General features: G+C 39.8%; 2 protein-coding genes across 5 annotated transcripts in view; one reads left to right on the top strand and one right to left on the bottom strand.

Annotated features, from left to right (window-relative positions):
• FAM227A (family with sequence similarity 227 member A) overlaps positions 1-17,264 on the bottom strand; it is a 25,806-nt gene extending 8,542 nt beyond the window's left edge. Inside the window, exons 1-11 of one of the 4 annotated variants that reach the window (XM_070756116.1) lie at positions 17,223-17,264; positions 14,983-15,104; positions 14,476-14,561; positions 13,734-13,815; positions 13,147-13,235; positions 9,687-9,833; positions 7,386-7,487; positions 5,613-5,717; positions 2,926-3,049; positions 952-1,059; positions 201-265 (exon numbers count right to left, since the gene is read on the bottom strand). In XM_070756116.1, coding sequence (XP_070612217.1) covers positions 201-265; positions 952-1,059; positions 2,926-3,049; positions 5,613-5,717; positions 7,386-7,487; positions 9,687-9,833; positions 13,147-13,235; positions 13,734-13,815; positions 14,476-14,561; positions 14,983-15,104; positions 17,223-17,224 — 1,032 coding nt within the window. In that variant the 5' untranslated portion in view covers positions 17,225-17,264. Of the gene's footprint in view, positions 1-200; positions 266-951; positions 1,060-2,925; positions 3,050-5,612; positions 5,718-7,385; positions 7,488-9,686; positions 9,834-13,146; positions 13,236-13,733; positions 13,816-14,475; positions 14,562-14,982; positions 15,105-15,212; positions 15,293-16,053; positions 16,319-17,222 lie in introns of those variants that run through there. The other 3 variants (XM_070756117.1, XM_070756115.1, XM_070756119.1) reach the window with 3 other exon arrangements.
• CBY1 (chibby 1, beta catenin antagonist) lies at positions 16,824-25,647 on the top strand. Its single transcript, XM_070756120.1, has 5 exons — positions 16,824-16,970; positions 17,774-17,891; positions 18,614-18,719; positions 19,933-20,048; positions 24,147-25,647. The coding sequence occupies exons 2-5, from the start codon at positions 17,814-17,816 to the stop codon at positions 24,225-24,227; spliced, it is 381 nt and encodes a 126-aa protein (XP_070612221.1). The 5' UTR covers positions 16,824-16,970; positions 17,774-17,813; the 3' UTR covers positions 24,228-25,647.

Here is a 25,647-nt window from a genome sequence, read left to right as displayed (position 1 = left end):
TACTGAATCTGCAGGCAGGCTTGACTATTCAGCTGGTTCGCAGAACTCCACTAAGAGTTAACAAATGGTTCTCCCAAACAAGTGCCAACCGGCTGAATCCAACTACTGCAATGGGCTAGTAGGCTTTAGCACTTCTTTTCTTTTTCACATCCCAAATGAAATAAAAATTGCTTTATCTCCAACTCCAATTCATATTTTACTTTATGCAAACGACTCTTTCCTGTAGAAGCGTGTTGCTTGTAGCTCTCAAACGATATACCAGTGCCTATAGAAATGAAAGAAATGTGAAATTAATCAATAAAGACTGGTATATTCTCCCTGCCTTTAATCCAGTGCAAGTCTCTACATAAACTAGGTGTGTAAAATCCTGAAAAAACTAAACCATGTGTCTAGACTGATATTACAGTTAATATGATAGAGTGGGTTAAAAAGTAGTAAGAAGCCTTGTAATAGCTATTTACATCCAGATGTTCATTTTCTAAAAATACTCAGACAGATTGTACATCATTTTAAGATTGATCTATTTACTATAGATGACTTTGCTTTAAGATGTATGTACTATTAATGTTTTTATTAAAACTTTAATTTTGAAAAAAGAAAATATGATAGGTCTAATTTGTACTGCTTCAGGCCATTGATCTAGCTAGCCAGCCTTGCATTCTAATCTGGCAGAAAGAGCCAACATTTCTCATCTTCTCTATTGAAATACTATTAATTGGCATTGTGGTCTTCTGCAAGCAAATCATATATTTAGCACTAATCCATGACAACTATATAAACCTTGATTTTATTTTGACTCCTTAGCATGGTCAAACTATAATAGAAGGGGGAACTGGCATATTGTTTAAATTTTACTGATGTCATGTAAGTTCATAATGGGAGACTACTTTTAAATCAATGGCCATTTTCCTTTACATAAGAAAGAAAACATAAATGTTATCAGGATTTTACCAGTCCCTATTTTTTTCTTTCTTGACATCAGATCTTCTCTCCTTGATCGTTCTGGTTCCAGTTGGGAGTAATCCCATTTATAGAAACCTCTTGGTTCTTGCAGCATACCTAACAAGGTTGTGCCAAAAAGAATTCATAGTGAAAATCATAATCTAGTGGATGATGATGGTATAAAATTTGACATACAGTGATCCCTCGAGTTTCGCGTCCTCGAGCATCGCGAAAGGGCTATATTGCGAGTTTTCAACCCGGAAGTAAACTCCACCATCTGCGCATGCGTGCCTTTTTTTCTATGGCCACGCATGCGTAGATGGTGGAGTTTCCCGCCGGGCAGATAAGCTGCTGGGCGGCTTCCCTGGGTCTTCCCTCCGGCGGCCCCAGCAACGGCGTGGGGCGGGCAAGCGGTGCGCGCGCGCTTGGGGAAACCCCAGCTCCGCTTCCCAGCTGGGAAGCAGCCCCAGCAACGCGCGCGCGCTTGGGGACATCCCAGCTCCGCTTCCCAGCTGGGAAGCGGCCCCAGCAACGGCGTGGCCGGGCGGGCGGCACGCGCGCGGGGGAAACCCCAGGCGCGAGCAACGGGGTGGGCGGGCGAAGGGCGGGCGGCGGTGGAAGTAAAAACACCATCTGCGCATGCGCAGATGGTGTTTTTACTTCCGCACCGCTACTTCGCGAAAAATCGATCATCGCTTGGGGTCCTGGAACGGAACCCTCGCGATGATCAAGGGACCACTGTATTAGATTTTATGCTGAAACAAAGGAAGAAATTGATGGAAGACCACAAATAAAATTTAAATAACCAAATGAATACAATATCACATTTTAAAATAGCATGTTGTATTATTGAAGATCATCTAAAGAGATTGATATTTATTGTTCCCAAGCAGTCTCTATTCAGGCAGCCAGGAGGGATAGTTTCAGTAGTACATTTTTTTGCAGATTATGAACCACCTGGGTTAATAACTAGAAAAATGCCTTTGCTGCATACACCTTGCAACTTGGGCCATCCAAATATATTGAGATTTTAACTCATGGTTTCTAAGCAGCCAAGGCATCACAACTGAACTTTAACTCATCTGGAAGGTAGTAGATGATGGAGGGCTAGCATGTAATATATATTGGTAGACAATGACAGTCATCTTAACTAAAGGTACACTAGCTGCCTAGGGCAGTAGAATTCCAAGTATTCAAACAATTAGAAAATTATTGAAGAACCTTTTTCAGATTTTTTTTGCCTGACCTACTGCAAGATACTGTAACTGTTAAAGGATTATACCACATGAAGGTAATGAAACACTACAGTATAGGTGTGGAGTATGCTGTCTTTTCTATACACAGCACTGATCCAAATCACATTACATGCTGTATTTAATTCCCCCCCCCCCCATAAAGTTACATAGTTGACATAAAAAAATACTGTGCTTAAGAAATGCAATGACAAATTCTCTTTGCATATAACTAGTTAAAACAACAAAGAACCTTAAAACATTTTAAATAATTATTATGGCACACTTTGGTCTCTAGTTCATAAAAACCTATTGCAAAATTAACATTTTTGTTGCAATAGTTTAAAAAACTATTTTGGGGAAGATGTAAATAGGAGATTCATCCTTTGGTTATAATCTAGGATGAGTAAAGTAAACGGAGGGGCAGTGATATGTCATGTTTTGAAATACCATATTAGAGGTGGGTTCCTGCCGGTTCGGACAGGTTCTCTAGAACAGATAGCGAGAATTTCCCCCCCGTTCGCTGGCCCAGCAGCGATGGCCATCTGAACACACCCCTGAACCAGCTCTCTTGTTTTGCTTCTGTGCATGTGCAAAAGCTGGGTTTCCAGCACTGTACATGCACAGTGCAGGAGGAAGCGAACCGGCTAAGTCAGAACCCACTCCTGTACTACATGATAAAAAAAAGATATGAATTCTTGGTCAAAACCCATGCGATCATTCCTTGAGTAAGAATATGATGGCATCTCACCTCCCAGCCATTCAAAGAATACATCACAGATCTGGGCTTTGAATTCAGAGGTATTAAACAAGGACCTTGGGAAACAGGAGCAGAAGCAGATGTACACAGCTTGACTCAGTAGTGATGGAAAAAACTAAAAATTCAAACAAAGCAGGAGTGAGACAAAATTGCAACTACATTTATGGCAATTGTATCTGAGAATTCAATTTTCTTAGCCAATTAATTCTCAACCTGTGTTAAAAGAATATCAAACTTTCTTAAAACTTTTTCAAAAGTCCCTCAATTAGAAGTGTAATGATTGACAGAAAATTGCTGTCTTCTCTCCTAACCTTCTATAGGAGAGAAACTGGCAAAGCTTGGGCGAAGAGTCAAATGGGCACTTAGTCAAGAATTTCTTTTACACCATGTGAATTTTTTTTTAAAAAAATAAATTTTCCATTTTTCCAATTTGAAGTTATTTACATTTATTTCTATACATTTTTGTTTCTCTGTTCTAGCCAATTATACCACTTATCTCACACCTCATAAAATTCTGTTTCTTTCTTGCCTTACATTTCTAACATGAGCTTATACATCTCAGCATATTCTAATATCTTATGCATAATCATCTCATTGGTTGGTATATTTTCAAGTTTCCAAAGTTGAGCATAAACAATTCTTGCTGCTGATATTATATGTAAAATGATATATTGGAATTGTTTCTTTATCTTTTGATTAATTATTCCAAAAAAATTGGATTTGTTCTCTTGTTACAGTACCTCTTGTTACAGTACCTCCTTATCTGTTAACAGTACAGTGATCCCCCGGGTATTGCGATCCCGATCATTGCGAAACGGCTATATGGCGATTTTTCAACCCGGAAGTAAAAACACCATCTGCGCATGCGCGCCCTTTTTTCTATGGCCACGCATGCGTAGATGGCGCCGGGCAGATCAGTTGCTGGGCGGCTTCCCTGGGTCTTCCCCCTCTTGCTGGCGGGAGGGCGAGCGGCAGGCATCAGCGAGGAGTTTGCGTGGGCGGCAGGGAAACCCCAGCGCCGCTTCCCAGCTGAGTCCTGAAGCCAAACGCGGAAGTTCGCTTCAGGACTCAGCTGGGAAGCGGCGCGAGCGAACGGCGTGGGTGGGCAAAGGGCGGGCGAGCGGCAGCGAGGAGTTTGCGTGGGCGGTGGGGAAACCCCAGCGCCGCTTCCCAGCTGAGTCCCGAAGCCAAACGCGGAAGTTCGCCTTTGCCTTCTGGCCTCAGCTGGGAAGCGGCGCGAGCGAACGGCGTGGGCGGGCGAGCGGCAGCGAGGAGTTTGCGTGGGCGGTGGGGAAACCCCAGCGCCGCTTCCCAGCTGAGTCCCGAAGCCAAACTCGGAAGTTCGCTTTTGCCTTCTGGCTTCAGGACTCAGCTGGGAAACGGCGCGAGTGAATGGCGTGGGCGGGCGAAGGGCGGGCGAGCGGCGGGCGCGCGGGCTGGCAGGCGGCGGACAAGCGGCGGGCAGACAAGACAAGCGGCGGGCGCGGCAGTAGCGAGGAGTTTGCGTGGGCGGCGGGGAAACCCCAATCTTCGGCTCCTCGCTGCTGCGGCGGAAGTAAAAACACCATCTGCGCATGCGCAGATGGTGTTTTTACTTCCGCAGCGCTACTTCGCGAAAAACCGATCATTGCGAGGGGTCCTGGAACGGAACCCTCGCAATAATCGGGGGACCACTGTATTTCTTTTCTTTGGGGCATTGCCATCTATGTTGGCAAGAGGGTCAGGTTCAACTGCCCCCTCCCCCTTGAATACTGATGAATTTTATCTACCGGTAATTTTGCTTGGGTAAAAACTAAGAAGATTTCTGTGCATAGGCTTGAGCAATGATTTATTTCAGTAAAAATTATTGCATAATTGTTCAAATGGTGAGGTTGCATCTAGTTTATGTATTTATTTATTAGATTTGAATGCTGCCCCTCTCCGTAGACTCAAAACCATAGCTTGCAGCAAGGGTAAGGATAGAAAATTTCAGTATATACTGTTAGATAATTAAGTGACAGTAAAAATAATGTAGGTAACTAATTAAATACCGAGTTGGTATTAATGAAAATGACGGAGGTGAATTTCGCATTCAGGTGAATTTCCATATTCCTTGAAAACTAGATCTTAGAAATAATTACAGAATTATACAACTGGTAGCAGGAATTTTCCCCCACTCACCGAACCGGGAGCAATTGCCGGCTGGCCATGCCCCCAAACTAGCTCTAATGGCCAAGCCGTAGGTGCTGCCATCTTGTTTTTGCTTCTGCACATGAGCAGAAGCTAAGTTTTTGGCACCATGGTGCACAATGTGCGCACAACCACATAGCACAGAACCAGCAGTGAGGTAACTTAGAACCTACCCCTGTCCATAACAGAAAAGTTGTTCCCAGAAACACCCCTCATCCCATAGATTAAGTTTATCTTTATTTTCATCTAATTTTTCTAGGAGGGGGAAGCATTAGTATTAATTGGAAATCAAGAAGAAATGACACACATTTTATACAATAAGGAGCCATAAGTTGAGAACTGAAGAAGAAACCTGAGTTTAATATTTAGTAGTGTCCCAGTTTTAACCCTTATGCCTAAAACTTCTTCCTATATTTCTAAAAGTTAGATCATATCACTCTTAAGATTTGATTTCAAATAATAACACTGATATTGCTTATAGTCTCGTATTTCTTAAAATCTTTACTCACCTTGAGGATGCACTCCTGGTTGGAAACCCTGTGGTTGCCTAACAGAATGAGGGCATAATTTTCTGCAATGCGTTCAAACAAGTACCCCTGAACTTCTCGATTTGGCTATTGGGAGAATTATAAATTGCAGGGTTATTGAAGGCATATTTATTTAACCATGGTGTCATGGCAAAGGAATATTAGGAAGGAAAACTGGTTACAAGATGCTTAAGGTAAAAAGCGTGCTACCATTCGATGAAATGGGACTGCCTCTGAGAAGTACAGAGAGTCTTGGATTTGCAACAATTCAAAGTTTTAATACTGTACTACAGAAAAAAGTTACCAGTCCTGATGACCATTTTTCACACTTAAGAATGAACGTTGCTGCACCCCCAACTATATATTCCCTCAACACTGTCAAACTTTTTACTAAGTCTGCACTTCTATTCCTACTAGTTTTTTACTAATCATTCCTATCACCCATTTCCTCCTACTAAGGACTGTATGACTGTAACTTGTTGCTTGTATCCTAAGATTTTTATTAATATTGATTGTTTCTTCATTGCTTATTTGACAATGACAATCATTAAGTGTTGTACCAAATGTTTCTTGACAAATCTATATTTTCTTTTATGTACACTGAGAGCATATGCACCAAGACAAATTCCTTGTGCGTCCAATGACACTTGGTCAATAAAGAATTCTATTAATTCTATTCTATCTATTCTATATAGAATAGATAGAATAGAATATTATATATATATATATGTATGTATGTATGTATGTATGTATGTATGTATGTATGTATGTTTCTATATGATTTTCCAAAAATGTGATAGACAGACACCTGATTCTCTCCTGATAGTATGTTATTCTGATACTAATCTTGTAAGTTTGATGTCCTTGAATTGCAATATTCAATATTTTTGAGATATATGAACAGATATTACTTTTTCTCTCCTCTCTACAAAATTGTTAACTCCTATATCAGAGGTCTTCAAATTTGGCAAGTTTAAGACTTGTGGACTTTGACTCCTAGAATTCTCCACGAAGCTCAGAAGTCTTAAAGTTGCCAAGTTTGGGGACTTTTGCCCTATATGGTGAATTTAAGGAATAGGTATTTCACTGGCTTTAGCAACATCATTGCTTATATTAGAGAGTTGGAAAGGACACTAAGGTCAGTAACCTCAACTTACGACTTACAATTACAATTGAGGCCAAACTTCCCATTGCTAAGCAAGACAGATTAAGTGAGTTTTGCTCCATTTTATGACCTTCTTGCCACAGTTATTAGGTGAATCGCAGTAGTTGTTAAGTTAGTAACATGATTTTAATTTGAATATTGCTTTCCCCCTTGTCAGGAGGTTGCAAAAGGTGATCGCATTACCTTAGGACACTCTACTGCCAATTAATTGCCAAGTCTCTAGATTTTGATCATTTGACCATGGGAATGCAGCAACAGTCAAAAGTGTGAAAAATGGTCATAAGTCACTTTTTCAGTGCCGTTGTAACCTTGAAAATCCCTAAATGAACGGTTGTAAGTCGAGGACTATCTGTGCTGCTATTAATGCAAAACCACAAACAGTTATAGTTTTTCTTGCCAATATTTCAAATTTTTGAACAAGTTATTATAATTTTATAATTATATAGAATATACCAGAGATACAAATGGGTCTAAATTTGGAATACCATTATCTTAAAACAAGTAGAACAATATAAAAATAGTGAATCAAAAATGGAAAACTGGAGAAATGGAATTTAGCAATCTAATCAATAACCATCTTTTATCCTTACATGATACAAGTGCAGGAATTGCCACCAGAAACTATCCAGCAAAACAGCTTGGGAGCATGGAGAATCGAAAAACTTATGCAGCATTTTCACAGCCCACTTTGTCTGTAAAGGAACAAAAGAGTCACAGCATAGCTAGATCTGTCTTCTCTCTTGTTATGATCCCTTCCAAACAGGGATGGGCTCCTACCGGTAAGCTAGGGTGCACCGTTCTGATAACAGCCCGCAGTGCGCAATTTGCATTCAACCACTCCAGTGCCGTCTTTGACAGTATGTCAGGCGGTATCATCTTTTTTTGAAATTTTGGGTCCTTTTTTGCTTCCGGCATATGTGCAGAAGCAAAATCCCGCGAGGGGATGCTCACGCGCATGACATTTCTGTGAATTTTTTTGCTTCTGCGCATGCATGGAAGCGAAAAATCGGTGAAATCACATGAGCACAAGCATTTCTTTGCGAGATTTTGGCACAATGTGCAAAAGCAAAATTGTGTGTGTGGGTGTGCGCAAGTGCGTGCGAACTCTCGAACTGCCAGGATGCGCCTGCATCGCACTGGTATGACAGTAAATGCAACTGGCCCCTGCTTCACAATAATGGGACTAGCTATCTTGTACCTCTGGAGGAGGTAAGCTGGGAATGCCTAGTCAAAATATTCTCAAAACTAAATGGAAAGAATATAATATACTACTCAAAAAAATAAAGGGAATACTTAAACAACACAATATAACTCCAAGTAAATCAAACTTATGTGAAATCAAACTGTCTACTTAGGAAGCAACACTGATTGACAATCAATTTCACATGTTGTCAGTACATTCAACTTTGTACAGAACAAAGTATTCAATGAGAATATTTTATTCATTCAGATCTAGGATGTGTTCTTTGAGTGTTCCCTTTATTTTTTGAGCAGGGTATATTAAATTATATTTACTCCATTATCTAGCTGGCTGGAGAATTCTGGGAGTTGAAGTCCACAAGTCTTAAAGTTGCCAAGTTTAAAGACCTCTGCCTTAGACCTTAGGCCTAATCAGAACTATATTAAGCAATCATAGCAAGGAGTTTAAGTTATCTTGAATCTCAGCTCTCCAAACCATGAGCTAATCTAAATAAGTGAGCATTGTTAAATCTTGAAAAGAATACCGGTAATTAAGATCAGGCTCTCAACTGAATCCATTCAAACTATAAAACTGGTTTCATCTCAATCTATAAATCACAAAAGTTGTTCCTTCAAGTCTTGATTTTCTATTCTGATTTCTGACTTGAAATTTGCAGTCTTGGATGAATGACAAACATTTCACTAAGAACATTTTTAATCATAATAAGTGAAATCTGGAAGGACACAGACTACTTTTATCCTGTGTAACTGAGTGATGACAAGTCTTTTGTTCATATCAAGTCGCCTCGTCTAGATCCCTGGTTCCCAATGTGGGGTCCACACCCCGCAGGGCAATTTCATTTTTAATGGGGGCAATTGGAATCTTGTTTAAACCTGGTTAATGGCCTGTTAGTTTTCCTCCATGTAAGTAGTTCACTTTTTGAATAAGAAGAATTACATGTCATTGGGGGGGAGGCCTCAGGATTTTAGAGATGCTTAGGTGGGGCATGGCCCAAAAAAAAGTTGGGAACCACAGGTATAGATACTCTGTTTAATTAGAAAAGGAACTAGATCAATAGGTGGTGAAACCCAATTTTTTTACTACTGGTTCTGTGGCTTGGTGGGCGTAGTTTGGTGAGCATGGCAGGGGATGGATATTGCAAAATCCCCATTCCTGGGGGTAGAATATTGCAAAATCTCCATTCTCCACTCCACTATGGGGCCAGCCAGAGGTGGCATTTGCTGGTTCTCCGAACTACTTAAAATTTCCCTATCGGTTCTCCAGAACCTGCTGGATTTCACTCCTGGATCAGTGGTTCCTAACTTTCTTTTTGCCATGTCCCACCAATGCATCTCTAAAATCCTGATGTCCCCCATGACTTATAATTGTTATTATTCAAAAAGTGAACTGCTACTCAGGAGGGGAAAGCCCAATAGGCTGTTAACTTGGTTTCAACAAGGTTTCTATTGCTCCCATTAAAAATCAAATTCCCCCCCTGTGGAACCATTGAACTAGATCTACTGTACTCACTTGAAGCTGAGCAAGGAAAAAAACAAAAATCCTGCGCAATCACCACCATGGGCATTATGGCCACTTATAAATATCAGGAGCTAATAGACATTAAAACAAGTAAATATATGATTAATCTGTCCCTACTATTTTTACACATAAGATAAGAGTATTGCCATATAAACCCAAAGGTCTGAACTACCTTTCCAACTACAATTTTACTCTGAGCACGAATCACTTTCTCCAAAATTTCATCCAGCTCTATTCCATTGGGCAGTGGTGTGAGTTCTCCTTCACGGTATCCTGGGTAATGATACAACTCTACAAGTTTATTCTTTTCTGTGATCATCTAAGGATGAAAGGAAAAAATAATACATGAGAAACATAGGAGACCCACAATTTAATACATTCTACTCAAGCAATCTGTTCAGGAAATAAACGAAATGGGTGTGGTCAGCTACCTTTCAATCAAGTTGCAATATTGTTCAGAATACAGTATATTAAGTTCAATGCAATGTGTTAGTAAATAAGTCAGACTAGGGACTCACTATACCAAGCAAATTAAGTCCTAATTATTCTTGCAGTGATGATCTAAGGTTTGTTAAGCAGGATTCAGGACTCAGATCTGATTAAAGGAGGCACTGTAAGAGGCTAAGTAAAATGACAATTGCCATATAATAGCAATAAGCCAAGACATATTACTTTATGCTTCCTGATCTTTATAGAATTTATAGATTAAATCTGCTTATGCACAGTGTGACTATGGACCAAACTATATTATTTATTGGCTGTTTTAAGTATATATTTTCCTTAAAAAGCATATTTAGGAGATTTGAATTTGATACAGGATGGACAATGCATATGACTATTAAAAGAGTAGTATTTTAATTTTTCCCCCTCAAATACAAGTGGTGCATGATGACAATAAATTCTAGCTTCCTAAAAGTCTACATTATTTCCATAACAATTTTCACTATTATAATGATGAATACTGTGTTTTATTGAATTACTAAATTAATTATAATTAATAGTATAGTCATTTATTTTTGTACAGACTATATTATAGTCCAATCTCAAACCATGAGATTCATAACTAAGGCTAGATCTTCCTTTAGCACAGTGTTTCTCAACCTTGGCAGTTTGAAGATGTGTGGACTTCAATTCCCAGAATTCTCCAGCCAGCAACTTCAAACTGCCAAGGTTGAGAAACACTGCTTTAGCAGGAAAGACCAGCTTTAGTGTACCAAACAAAGCCATATAAAGTCATTCCAGGTCCCGCTATGGCAGTGTTTCCCAATTATTTTCTGTTACCCTCCCCCTAGGAAGAAATAAACACTTTGTGGGGGCCCCCAACTCTCTGCTGGGATGATTGCATTCGGCATATTTTTGCTGAAAAATCTCAAGAAACTAAGCAATGTGATCAGGGTATAATGTATTTAAGTGACGCCTTAATTTATTTGGTTTCATGCTGTCTGTTGCCAACATTTTTAGACCCAGTAAACCTACCGGTCTTTCCTTGTCTTCCACCATAGTCACAGTGAAGCCAAGCGCTACATACGCTTCATCATATTTCCTCGTCTTAGCTTTCAGGACTTACGTTTGTCTCATTATCTCCATCTCTCTCCTTCTTTCTTTTCATCCCTGTTAAATATTTTTCCATGGTGTCTCTTAAGGGTTTGTTATCTGCATTTCATATCTCCTGCTCTGTGCTGTGTGCTATTGTTCGTTGCAAAATAGCCCTAATCCTTGCGGCAAATAAAGCACATTCCCCGTGGTCACGTGCCCCCCGGCATCGTTCTATGCCCCCACAAGGGGGCCCGCCCCACTATTTGAGAAGAACTGCACTATGGTGAAATTGAAACAAAAGTTGGATCCAGGTAGATAAATGAAAGTAATCTGTCATTTGTAGCAACCAGGGCTTACTTTTCTGGGCTTAGCAGCAAGTGCAACTATGGTAGGAGACAGGTAAGTTTTTTTCCCAGGTAATATTCTGAGATTTTCTCAGGGAGGTAAGGATTATCTCCACACACAGCGATTCTAACAGAATTCATACCCACATGGTCTAATAATTATCTACCAGGTGTTTTATTTCATGCATAATTTGGTCTTCAACCACCACTCTTATTTACAGTATGGGGTTGGTATAGATACTGGGTTGTTTTATAGACTACATTAAGATAATGAATGTAGAAACTTTTTGAAAGTAGTATGAAATAGTGTTATGACTTAATTAGAAGTTATTAACAACCACTAATGTTTTACATTATGTATAAATATTTATACATTAGGGCAGGGCATACTTGTAGTACTGGTCATCGGTGGTTCGGAGAGTCTTTTGTGCATGTGCAGAGAGTGAAAAAGCACACGCTTTTTCACCCTCTTAAGGTAAGTAGATTTCACTGCTGCATTAAGGGTTGAGGAAACAAATGAGAAGGAAGAGGAGCATCTATTAACTATGCCTTTTTCTTTTTTTAAAATCTATCTATATATATATAGTGTTTCCTTTATTCTGTCGCATTTCTTTTCCTCCTTTTATATTTCAACATTTTAAACAATAATTTAAAAAATATATTTTGAAATTGTCAAAACTATTGTCTAAATCAAGAGTAGGAAATGATTTAATATCTAGAGGGGAGGCCAAATCTTTAATGGTTGTGGCAATAATATAGAAGGAATATAAATATGTCTGTATACTGCTAAAACTCTCTTGTCTGTAACTTTTAAGTATACAGTATTGAAATGGTGTAAAACATAGGAAAAAAATATTTTCAACCAAGGTACCTCATAGGGGCTAACTTATAAAATCCTTCCAAAATCTGGAGCCCATGACTCCCATAGAACCGAAATTTGACTAATCTTCTAAGATTATAATAAAATGTTTTATTACATAATAGAAACCATTATAAACAGTTACTGATATTTGGTTGTATTATACAATTCAGTATGACCTACTTTCAAGGCAAATGCATCTCTGGATATCTCCCTGAATTTTAAGCAATTTCCAAGTACATTAGAAACTCTGCTGTAAAACTCAGTTTGAGGAATCTAGTAAAGAAATATCTCTGAAATGATGATCCAAGGGTTCGTTGGTTATTTAATGTTGCATATACATGGAGAAGGCTTTTATTTTTTCTTAACTTTCAGAGTTTCTTGTTTTTTATAACTACTTTAATTTTATTGTACAGAAGTTCCCAGAATTTCAAGTAAGCATAATAAAATATTTTGCAATATCAGCATAATTTATGCCATAGGTTACAAACTGTAGTTTAACAGTCACTAAATATATTACTCAAAAAAATAAATAAAGGGAACACTCAAAGTAACACATCCTAGATCTGAATGAATGAAATATTCTCATTGAATACTTTGTTCTGTACAAAGTTGAATCTGCACAACAGCATGTGAAATTGGCTGTCAATCAGTGTTGTTTCCTAAGTGGACAGTTTGATTTCACAGAAGTTTGATTTACTTGGAGTTATATTGTGTTATTTAAGTGTTCCTTTTATTTTTTTTGAGCAGTGTATAAAGATCTCTATCCTGCATGATTTCTTCATAGCATATATCTCACAATAAAATTTGTATTTCTTAAGAATAATATAGCTTCTAAATAACTATATACTTATAGGAAACAGTGACTTTTGATTTGGAACTCAGTATCATACCTTTCTCTGAGCCATTTTTTTCTGATTTCTTAAAATACCTGCATCCGAACTAAGCCTTCCATATCTCTTTGTCCATGCCTTATCCATCTCTGCAATGGAAGGAAAAGAACACTCCTATTGAGTACCTGAGTAGAAACTCACTTAGTATGCAAATATAATTGGAATATAATTATCCAGAAACATAGACTTATTCCACATCAATCATTTTTGCTTTGTCATGCAAAAATACGCAAAATACAGCTATTGTAATTTGGTATTAGCCCTGATTCTTAATCCTCTGACAAGCCAAAATTAGAACCATTGCTATGTCCTCATCCCCAATCATACTCATGCTCCAGGAGTGAAGTTAGGAAATTTTGAAGATGTATGTTGAGCAGATAGAAACAGTAAAAGAACACATCTAACTACAGTTTCCTCAAATATTCTGGATTCTTAACTATGGTTATTAGAAGAGTGGTTTGGCTAACAATGACTAAAAGATGACTAAAAGATATTTTAACAATGACTAAAAGATATTTTTAAATATGATGTAATCAAACCTTATGTTTGAAATTAGAGCACTGATTTATTATTATCATTATGCTTACCTTTCACCCTGCTACTTAGACGTTTTCCTTTCCTAGCACCCTTCGGCCCTGCATATTTCTTCTGCATCATATCCTCAATCACCTTCAGTGATAAGAAAAAGATAAACTGGTACAATTTTCTTTAAAAGCTCTGAAATGTATCTTATTTGTGGAGGACTGTAAAATAACATATTCTTTATTCTGCAATTCCCATTTATCTGAAGAGTTAGTATCACCTCCCTGAAAAGTAATGGAATTTAAAATGCTTACCTTTCCTAGAGTTATGTTCTTCATTTTCAGTTGGTCTATAAATTTTCATATAAATCTAAATCTCTAGTATTGCTAACAATGTTCAACCTGATAAATAATTCATTCATTTGGAAGAAGAATGATTTAACTATGGTGTGAAGAATAGCAATATAATAAATAATCAATAATACTCTTCCCCAAAGACTGATAATTATTTTTGTGTTCTTATAATACATACATTTGTATATAAGTAATTTCAAGCTGAAAAGCTTTTCTTATTTAAACTGTTCATGTAGCTGCATCAGCTTGGTATGTGCTTTTTATTTTCTGTACCTACTCAGCTATATAAGTCGATTTATATTTAGGGGAGAAAACCTGCATTGATTTTCAGCTTGTCATCAGAAAGGCTAAGCAAGGTACTGTATTTGACAATTTCTAAATTGTTTAAAATTAGATCTGAAAAAACATTCTGGAATTCTGCATGTTAAAAATGCTGCAATATATCTTTACTTACCATATCACTACTGTCATATCTTCTCAGTCCCAATTCTAACTCAGATATTTTTTTATTCACAGTTTGTACATTGCCAATGACGTACACTAACAATTTTGTCAAGGGTTTTTCCAAAAGTCTAGAAAGATAGTATACAAACATTGCTGTTATTTCTATCTCTTTTTCCTTTAGTTTAATATTGCTTTCAAATATGATAGGCATTATTTTATTTGATGAGCCAGCCAGGTTATAGTGTAGTAGTTAAGGCACCCGGTTATATATCAATATTTTATCATAATTCAAACAGAATCTAGTTTGTTTGGTTGCAATTATTTGTATTTTTCATAAGAAACACTTAACTCATTGATCCAATTCAAGTCTCTTTTAAAATAAATTGAGAGGACTTGGTCCAATAACAATTTGTATCACAAACACATCTTTCTTCTAAATGGAAATATACATATGTATGTAGATAAACATTTTCATTCAAATTTCATGTTATTTGTAGTTAATGATAAAAAAGGATACAGCGTGGAAGGTCATCTAATTTGCAGCTTATGTTTTTCCTTCTGTCTTCCTGGATTGAGGGCGGCAAAATCAAGAACCCACTCAGGGGGCTTAAAAATGCTTTGGTATGTATTAAATCCATCCTGCAGAAAACATTTTAAAAAGGGAAGGAAAGTATAGTTTCATTTGAAACACACTTTTATTCATTTATTTTAGACTTGAAATACTGGGATTAGACAATTTACAACTACCTTGCTTCCGATCTGATCTAAATGTAGTTCATAAAACCAAAATGTCCTTCCTGTTAATGACTACTTCACCTTCAGCTGCAGCAATACACGAGCACATAATAGATTCAAGCTAAATGTAAACTGTTCCAAACTCGATTGCAGAAAATACGACTTGAGCAATAGAGTGATCAATGCTTGGAATGCACTACCTGACTCTGTGGCTTCTTCCCCAAACCCCAAAACCTTAGATTGTCTACAGTTGACCTTTCCCCGTTTCTAAGAGATCTGTAAGGGGTGTGCATAAGTGCACCCGTCCTACTGTCCTATTGTCCTCTTTTATCTTTTTTACTTATGTTTTATCTACTTTTTACTTATGTTATGTTTGTACAAACTATTACTTTCCTATACATGTTTGACAAATTTAAAAAATTTAAAAATTTAAAAAGCGTGCACGATGATGGCATGTGCGCTTCCAAACTGGTAGGGAAGGTAAGTAGATTTCACTGCTGATTTAGCTATATTGGTTTCCGTTTCCAAGCTGAATTTATTTATTTAACACGTTTATATAGGAAAATAGGGGAAATATATAGTTACATGATTATATAAATCACAGTGGAAAGGAAGTCAACTGCCTTACATTAGGGTATGGTAAATAAAAAAGGAGGTCACATAGAAGATAATGAAGAAGTATTCTGTACTGTTTTGGACCTGTAGGATCCAGAATAATGGATCTGAGTTATTGGAAAGTAGATCCCGACCGATATTATTATTATTATTATTATTATTATTATTATTATTATTATTATTATTATTATTATTATTATTATTATTATTATCTGCCTAACAATACCAGAAATTCTACCGTGGAACAAAGGATCGCGATCCTTTTCCTGCCTCGATTTGTCCAAGAGGAAACTGGACGGGCTGAGACATTACATGGGAACTACAACTTGTGTGAGCATTGTCCGCTCAGGAACAGCACATTACACCCAGAACTCCCAGCCATTGTTAAGTTTGGGGACGGCTGTTGTGCGAATAAAATGCTCACTTTCACGACAGCGACCAAGGCTAGAATCTGGCCACCGACCGCCCTCTCCCGGAAGAGTGTAACTTCGCTCCTTCGCTTGGCGTCCTTCTGTTGCCACGGCAACAATCGGAAGAAACCATTCCCTTCATCTACCTTTATACCAGACCGAAGGAAAACCTAGCAGTTCTTCGCTGTTACTGAAAAATGTAACACGCCGGGAATGATTTATTTGATAACCCGTTTTCCGAACGACAGCATTAAAAAAACCTACCAAAATTATTTTTTCTTTCTTCCCCCCCCCAGATTACCACGATGGTATGACTCTATAGCCGCCGCTGTTGTTCACGCCTCCTTTCACAGTCACTTGGGTCGTTACCATCACACGAGGAGGGGGGAGCTATATCTTCTGACACAGGTTATAACTTCGAAAAGCCTTCTACTCATATTCCCTCCTTCTGTTGCGAAGAGATCCCGTCACGCGTTCTTCCTTTATATAGATTTCGTTTGCGTGAGGGCACACCCAAGCTTATTTTCGCAATTGTGCAATGAAAAATAATACCCCTTCCCCTGATATGGTACTGCCTGCCGCGCCAGTCATCCTTGCCGGACCGTCCCCGGGCTACCGCGGCTTGCAAAGCTTCAAACATCGGTTAAAGCTACGCCTGCGCAGATTGGCTTCGAAGGTTGGGAGCGTTGTAAATGTTGTCGTGATCATGGTGTGGAAGTTGCCTAAATTTGGTCAGAAGTGCTAGGTATGAGATTTTTTTTTGCGGGGCGGCTTCAAGAAAATACCGTTCTTTTTCATGGGGCTCTTAAATGGGGTGGATTCTGCCTTTCTAAGCACAGGAGATTTGGAATATCGGATTTTGCAAAAAATAAATCCTCCAGTGGGGTATTGCTTGGAGCAGAGATTGGGTCCTTCCCTTGAGATGCATTAAAATTGCTACCTTGAGGACGGTCGGTACTCAGCGATGAAATTCAGCCCCTATTGCACATATACTCACATGTTGCATGTGATTAAAAGCAGTGTTTGTGGTTGCTCTTTGGTCGAACCTGGTACCTTCTATAGATGTAGGCTACTATAGGGGCAATGGTAGCTGGGAATAACGTCCTTCCTGTTAGTGACTACTTCACCTTCAACAGCAACAACACAAGAGCACGCAATAGATACAAACTAAATGTAAATCGCTCCAAACATGATTGCAGAAAATATGACTTCAGCAACAGAGTGATCAATGCCTGGAACTCACTACCTGACTTGTTTCTTCCCCAACCCCAAAACCTTCAACCTTAAATTATCTACTGTTGACCTCTCCCCTTTTCTAAGAGGTCTGTAAGAGGCGTGCATAAGCACACTATTGAGCCTACCGTCCCTGTCCTTCTGTCCTATTTTATCCTTTTTATCACTTCTTTATACTTTGTTATGTTAATAAAGCTATAACTCTATACTTGCTTGACAAATACAGTAAAATAAATAAATTTATTGTCTAATTAAGGTGAGCAGTGATTGATCCATGCATTTGTCAATGAAATAATCATCTTTATGTAATTCCAGCCTGCCCACCCCCACAGAAAGATAAGAGGAATTTAGAAAAATGCCACTTTTTGGAAACACATTCAGTCCAAAGAAAACGCCGCCTAGAAAATCAGCCTCGCTTTCCAACCTCCATTCAGTAAGTTCCAGAAGAAATGGAAGAAGATGATGATGATTATTATTATTATTATTATTATTATTATTATTATTATTATTATTTATTAGATTTGTATTCCACCTGTCTTCAGAGACTCGGAGTGGCTCACAACAATAGAACACAGTACAAATCCAATAGTTAAAAACAATTTAAAACCCTTAATATAAAACAGTCATACATCCTAAACAAACCATGCATAAAACAGAGTGGTCCCGGGGAATCAATTTCCCCATGCCTGAGGGCAGAGGTGGGTTTTAAGGAGTTTGCGAAAGGCAAGGAGGGTGGGGGAAGTCCTGATCTCCGGGGGGGAAGCTGGTTCCAGAGGGTCGGGGCCGCCACAGAGAAGGCTCTTCCCCTGGGTCACGCCAGACGACATTGTTTCGTCGACAGGACCCGGAGAAGGCCAACTCTGTGGGACCTAATCGGTTGCCAAAAACTCCCTCCCAGAGCCTCTCTGTGAGCCCAAAATCAGCTGGCCAGCACACACATTCACCTTAGAGCTGAACTAGGGCAACGACTCGCATGCCAGCAGATATAGCTCCGCGTGCCACCTCTGGGACCCGTGCCATAGGTTCGCCATCACTGCCCTAGAATAAATAGATTTGGCATGTTTTGTACAGGTTTGCCTAATGTTAAGAAAATAAATAGAAATTAAGGAAAATAAAATATTGGGAAAATACTGAAGTGATTTTTCTGTTTTACAGCTGGACAGATCTACCCGTGAAATTGAGCTGGGCTTAGAATATGGAACCCCTGTTATGACACTTACAGGACAGAGTATGAGGTTTGAGAATGGCCAATGGATACCTGGTAAGAGAGAAAGAGCAATTATCTTAGCGACTGCAGTATTCTGCAGAATATCAGAGAGATAGCTCTACAGACAGTCCTTGACTTGCCAATGGTTGTTTAGCAACCATTCAAAGTTGTAACACGTCCCCCAAAAAGTACTGCAAACCCATTTCAAAGTTTCAGCATCTGCAGTTCTGTGGCCACATGACCTCATTTTGGAAACTCCATAACCGCCCTGCATTTATTTATTTATTTATGGTACTCATACTGTAGTTTTATTTGATTTGGTATTCTTGCTAAATCACATGTTGAGATAGATCAGAGGCAACTTTGAGACTTGGGGCAACTTTAAGGCTTGGGGCAACTTGTGGACTTCAACTCCCAGAATTCTCCAGCCACCTATGCCCTCAGTTTTATACTAGGCCAGACCTAAGTCATGTATTGTTTACAATATCTTTGTTAATGGTATTGTTATATTGTTGTAAGCCACCCTGAGTCGTTCAGGATTGGGCAGCATAGAAGTCAGATAGATAGATAGATAGATAGATAGATAGATAGATAGATAGATAGATAGATAGATAGATAGATAGATATAGATTGATAAATAGATGGATGGATGGAAGGATGGATGATATATTAGATAGATAGATAGATAGATAGATAGATAGATAGATGATAGATAGATAGATAGATAGATAGATAGATAGATAGATAGATAGATTTTTATTTATTTTGCTTTAACAATAACCCTACCCCAAAAATGTTATTTTCTATCGGATTTTTGTTGTTTTTCTGACTTATTTTGCCTATTTTAGTAAAGCTAATGTGACTGGTTTTTGATGGGGTTCTGGCTCTCATTTTCCATGAAATACCTAGAGCAGTGTTTTTCAACCAGTGTGCCGTGGCACACTAGTGTGCCCTGAGACATGGTCAGGTGTGCCGTGGGGAAATTAAACATGGGTCCCCAAACTACCATTCCTGCCAGGATATCCCTTTTGTGTTCATTGAAACATGCCCAGGTTTCACACTAAGTGAGTATAAATACATTTAGAAACTATATTATTAACTATATGTGTAATATGTACTGTGTTAGAGTGTCATTTTGTGTAATTTTGGGTGGTGGTGTGCCCTAGGATTTTGTAAATGTAAAAAATGTGCTGTGGCTCAAAAAAGGTTGAAAGTCACTGGCCTAGAGCAAGACAAATTAATTTAATTGTGGGATATGTAATTCCAGAATCATTTGAAAGCACTGGGGACCGCAGGGAGACACAGCGTATTTGCAAACGGAATGAGCAACTGGAAGAAGAGAACTATCTTCTTCGGCTGAAAGTGGATCTTTTGTTGGATATGGTAAGGTCAATGTGTCACCTCTCTTTTTAGCACATTTCAGGAGTGATTTTGTTTTTTAATGATTCCTTAGCACAATTTGCAAATTCAAATGAGCATGATTTGAATGTCCTATTGCATTCCATACCTTCCGAGTGGCTTCTATGCCAATTCCAGGTGTAGTGGCCAAAGATAATATTCTGTGGTTCTGCTTTATCCCAAGGCTGTCAGCAATCTGAATGCTTTGTTGGGAGCTTAGTTTATACTGTTTTTTTCATGCTTAAAAATGTTATGTTGCATGTTCAAAGTGAATTTATTGCTTTAGATGAGCCAGCTTTTGGCCACAACACAGGATAGCCCATAAGGAGAATTTCCCAGTGAACAAAACCTGACATTCGTTAATCCAAAATACGCTAGACCTCATTATGCAATCATAAATTTAGAAAATTAAAATGCCTACAGGCAACAGGCTTTTTCTGAGGGAGAAATGAAATGAGTTTTTCCCATATAAATTTCAAATACGTTTACTTGTTTTGTTCAATATACAGTGGTCCCTCGATTTTCGCGGGTTCGAACTTCGTGAAACGGCTATACCACAGTTTTTCAAAAATATTAATTAAAAAATACTTTGCGGGTTTTTCCCGCCCGATGACGTCATATGTCATCGCCAAACTTTCGTCCGCCTTTAATAAAACATTTTTTAATAAACTTTAATAAATAAACATGGTGAGTAATACAGTGATCCCCCGTTTATTGCGTCCCCAACCATTGCGAATAGGGTACTTCGCTATTTTTCAACCCGGAAGTCAAAAATACCATCTACGCATGCGTGCCGGGCACGCATGCGTAGATGGCAGCGGCTTCCCTGGGTCTTCCCCCTCTTGCTGGCGTCAGCGAGGAGTTTCCCCACCGCCCACGCAAACTCCTCGCTGCCGCCCGCCCTTCGCCCGCCCACGCCGTTCATTCTCGCCGCACGGGCCTGTCCACGCTGTCTCTCGGCGCTTTCCAGCTGAGTCCGGGAGCGAACTCGCTCCCCGACTCAGCTGGAAAGCGCCGAGAGACAGCGTGGACAGGCCCGTTCCTTGGCGCTGTCACTCGGGGCTTTCGTGCTGAGTCCGGGAGCGAACTCGCTCCCCGACTCAGCTGGGTGGTAGGAAGCTCCCATTGTTGGCGGAGACCTTTTAAAACACTCGCGCGGCTTCCAGGACTCGGTTTGGAAGCCGCGCGAGTGTTTTAAAAGGTCTCCGCCAACAATGGGAGCTTCGTAGCACCCCCCCCCGAGCCCCCAACCCGGGTTTGAGGGGTGGTAGGAAGCTCCCATTGTTGGCGGAGACCTTTTAAAACACTCGCGCGGCTTCCAGGACTCGGTTTGGAAGCCGCGCGAGTGTTTTAAAAGGTCTCCGCCAACAATGGGAGCTTCGTAGCACCCCCCCCCGAGCCCCCAACCCGGGTTTGGGGGGTGGTAGGAAGCTCCCATTGTTGGCGGAGACCTTTTAAAACACTCGCGCGGCTTCCAGGACTCGGTTTGGAAGCCGCGCGAGTGTTTTAAAAGGTCTCCGCCAACAATGGGAGCTTCGTAGCACCCCCCCCGAGCCCCCAACCCGGGTTTGGGGGGTGGTAGGAAGCTCCCATTGTTGGCGGAGACCTTTTAAAACACTCGCGCGGCTTCCAGGACTCGGTTTGGAAGCCGCGCGAGTGTTTTAAAAGGTCTCCGCCAACAATGGGAGCTTCGTAGCACCCCCCCCGAGCCCCCAACCCGGGTTTGGGGGGTGGTAGGAAGCTCCCATTGTTGGCGGAGACCTTTTAAAACACTCGCGCGGCTTCCAGGACTCGGTTTGGAAGCCGCGCGAGTGTTTTAAAAGGTCTCCGCCAACAATGGGAGCTTCCTACCACCCCCCAAACCCGGGTTGGGGGCTCGGGGGTGTGCTAGCGAGCCTCCCATGTCGGCGGGGATGTTTTAAAACACCCGCGCGACTTTCCAATGAGTCCCGAAGACAACGCGTTTGTCTTCGGGACTCATTGGAAAGTCGCGCGGGTGTTTTAAAACATCCCCGCCGACATGGGAGGCTCGCTAGCACACCCCCGAACCCCCAACCCGGGTTTGGGGGTGTGCTAGCGAGCCCCTCATGTCGGCGGGGATGTTTTAAAACACCCGCGCGACTTTCCAATGAGTCCCGAAGACAACGCGTTTGTCTTCGGGACTCATTGGAAAGTCGCGCGGGTGTTTTAAAACATCCCCGCCGACATGGGAGGCTCGCTAGCACACCCCCGAACCCCCAACCCGGGTTTGGGGGTGTGCTAGCGAGCCCCTCATGTCGGCGGGGATGTTTTAAAACACCCGCGCGACTTTCCAATGAGTCCCGAAGACAACGCGTTTGTCTTCGGGACTCATTGGAAAGTCGCGCGGGTGTTTTAAAACATCCCCGCCGACATGGGAGGCTCGCTAGCACACCCCCGAACCCCCAACCCGGGTTTGGGGGTGTGCTAGCGAGCCCCTCATGTCGGCGGGGATGTTTTAAAACACCCGCGCGACTTTCCAATGAGTCCCGAAGACAACGCGTTTGTCTTCGGGACTCATTGGAAAGTCGCGCGGGTGTTTTAAAACATCCCCGCCGACATGGGAGGCTCGCTAGCACACCCCCGAACCCCCAACCCGGGTTTGGGGGTGTGCTAGCGAGCCCCTCATGTCGGCGGGGATGTTTTAAAACACCCGCGCCGCCCCCAATCTTAGGCTCCTCGCTAGCGCTGCGGAAGTAAAAACACCCTCTGCACATGCGCAGAGGGTGTTTTTACTTCCGCAGCGCTACTTCGCGAAAACCCGCTCTTTGCGGGGGGTCCTGGAACGGAACCCTCGCAAAGAGCGGGGGATCACTGTAATCTAAATGGTTGCTAAGGGAATGAGAAATTGCAGTTTAGGGGTTTAAAGTGTTAAGGGAAGGCTTGTGACACTATTCATATCCAAAAATAGTTTATTTACTTCCGCATCTGTACTTTGCGGAAATTCGGTCTCGGAACGCATCCCCCGTGAAAATCGAGGGAACACTGTATATGCCATCTCAACCACAAAACAACTCTAGATAGCTTAAATATAAGGGATAAAAACAATGAAAATAAATTATATACAGCTACACACCAAGAACAAAACGGGACCCAATAACAAAGAACAATTTAAAAAAAGATCAGATCATGATCCAGACTAGCCCAAAGCTTATTGAAAAACCCAGCCTTAAAAATGTGTACTTAAAAAAAAAGTACAGCAGAGTCAGGATCATATGGACTTCCAGGGAAAACATAGCTACAGAGATCACCCGTATTCTAGGTCCCACAATATGACCCTGATTTGCAGATGGGACTTCAAAATAACAGTTCTTACTAGTTGGTAGAAACAGCAGTATTCAGATCTTTTATTCAATGTCTGAAAATGTATTTTGAGAATGTAGAAGAGAATTCCATATACGTAATGCATTGCCAGCTTATTTTTAAAGAATTAATTTTATCCCAAACACACCATTGCTCATGTAACTGAATCTTTGGAATAATTTTGCTTTAGAATAAAACCAAAATAAAAATACTTCTGGTTTGCTGCAGCCAGTGTTCCCTCTAATTTTTTTTTTTGGGGGGGGGGGGGGCGGAAAAGTATAGTGTCTGAGCGGCAGTCCTCGGGACTAGGCGGCACAGAAATAATAAATAAACAAACAAACAAACAAATAAATAAAAAACCCACCCTGTTTTGCCGCAGAGAATTTCAAAATAAAATACTGTACTGTGTGTCTATAACAGTGAGCTCATAATAGGGCAACTCTATCAATATCAAAATGCCACTTAAATAGTTGATCTAGTTTTAAACTAGATTTTGATTTTCTTTCTCTCTTCCTTACTCCCATTCTTTTTCTTTCTCTTTTCCTTCCTCTCTTTTTTCTATCTGTTTCTCTTCTTCTCTTCCTCTCTCTCTCCTTCCCTCTCACTCTTTCCCTCTCGGCTTCTGGGCAGGTTTGGAAAACTCTGAGTTGATGATGATTTTTAAGTGAGCGATTGCTCACTGCTCAGCTTAGAGAGAACTATGGCTGCAGCATTAGTATGTACCTATATATTTTCATTACCATTTATGTCTTCCACTTTCAGCTCTCCGAGACAGCTGCTGAATCCCACCTCATGGAGAAGGAATTAAAAGAAGTGAAAAATTACAGTCGAAGGAGGAAGTGAATTATAAATTGGCAATCATTAGGATATAAGGGAAATAAATAACAGGCAAATATGATTTAGAGTGATCAGTTTCATCACTTAGAAGATTTTGCTCTCTTTGACTCTTTAAAGCCACGGCTCCAACTAAGTTAGTTAGTTAGTTCCAGTGCTTTGAGGAAGCTAGTAGCTACTTTTTTCTCTTTGTGAAACCTCTACCCAAGTGCTCTTAACATATATTCATTATATTATTAGCAGATGGTTAAGTATAGATAACATTTATGTCAACTTCCCAAGAAGATAGCAACCGTTCTGAAAAATCTGATGAGAAGATATGAACATTCCTTGCAACATCATCTCAGGATAACGATAATGAAATGTCAGTTTATTAAACTAGAATATATACACGCAGCATGCACTCACTTTTGTGAGCTTGTGTGAATTGTAAAGCAAGCTAGGAAGCTGAATTTACTCATAATTCATAAGACTGAAAACATGGTAAATTGCTTCTAAACAAGGCAGGACTGAAAGGCAAGTTTAGATTATAAATCCTGTTTTAATGGAAAGTTCACACTTAATGGGTTAAGTGTGAGTTTTCAATGTAGCCTGTTTTTGCTCTATAGAGAGGAACTGGTTGCCTGCAAATAGAATGTATATGAGCGTATGCTGCTTGTGCACATTTTGGCTTGTTATGCCAGGACTCATGTCATAAATAATAATTTTAATAATAAAATAAAAGCCATTATAATTCTTTAATCTACTTTAGGTTCACTATCCATGCATTCCTTGGCATCCAGGAGTCTAAAGTCTGCAGTGCAAAATATCTCTGGATTGTGGTTTCCGACAATGATTTGGTATATGGCAGACAAAATAGATAGCACACCCTATCTTTTCATTAGTTTCTGTTGTAGGAGTTATCACAAATGCTCCTGCACTTTCCCTGAAAGTATATAGAAAGCCACCAGTAGAGATAATGTTTACATCTATGATATCAGAAAAAGACACATCTTAACCTTAAAAGCTAACAAAATTGTTGGGGGATCTACTTTAATAAAGTAGTCATTCACTCACAAATACTTAGATGACATCACACATTCATCTCAAAAATGGCCTATTCTACTATTCGAAAAAGTTAGGCTTGCCTTATAACTACAATAATTTACCTGTAAAGTGCAATAATATTTTTATATATATATCTTGCCCAACCCTTATATCTCTGAACTTCACACTGAATAGCCAATTCTTATTATTTCTGCTCCTCAATTTATAATAAACCACTTTTCAAAATTATTTTTCTTGTTTTTTAATTAATAACAAAAAGAACAAAAAACAAATAGTGATTCTTTTTTTCAAGAAGAAAAAAAATGAGAAAATGCTATAACGAAAACATACAATGTCATACAATGATGTACTTGTCTAATAAAAATATTTAAGATTTATGTAA

The sequence above is a fragment of the Erythrolamprus reginae genome, chromosome 6, assembly GCF_031021105.1.
Source record: "Erythrolamprus reginae isolate rEryReg1 chromosome 6, rEryReg1.hap1, whole genome shotgun sequence".
Taxonomy (NCBI): domain Eukaryota; kingdom Metazoa; phylum Chordata; class Lepidosauria; order Squamata; family Dipsadidae; genus Erythrolamprus; species Erythrolamprus reginae.
This window is presented reverse-complemented; position numbering and strand designations above follow the sequence as displayed.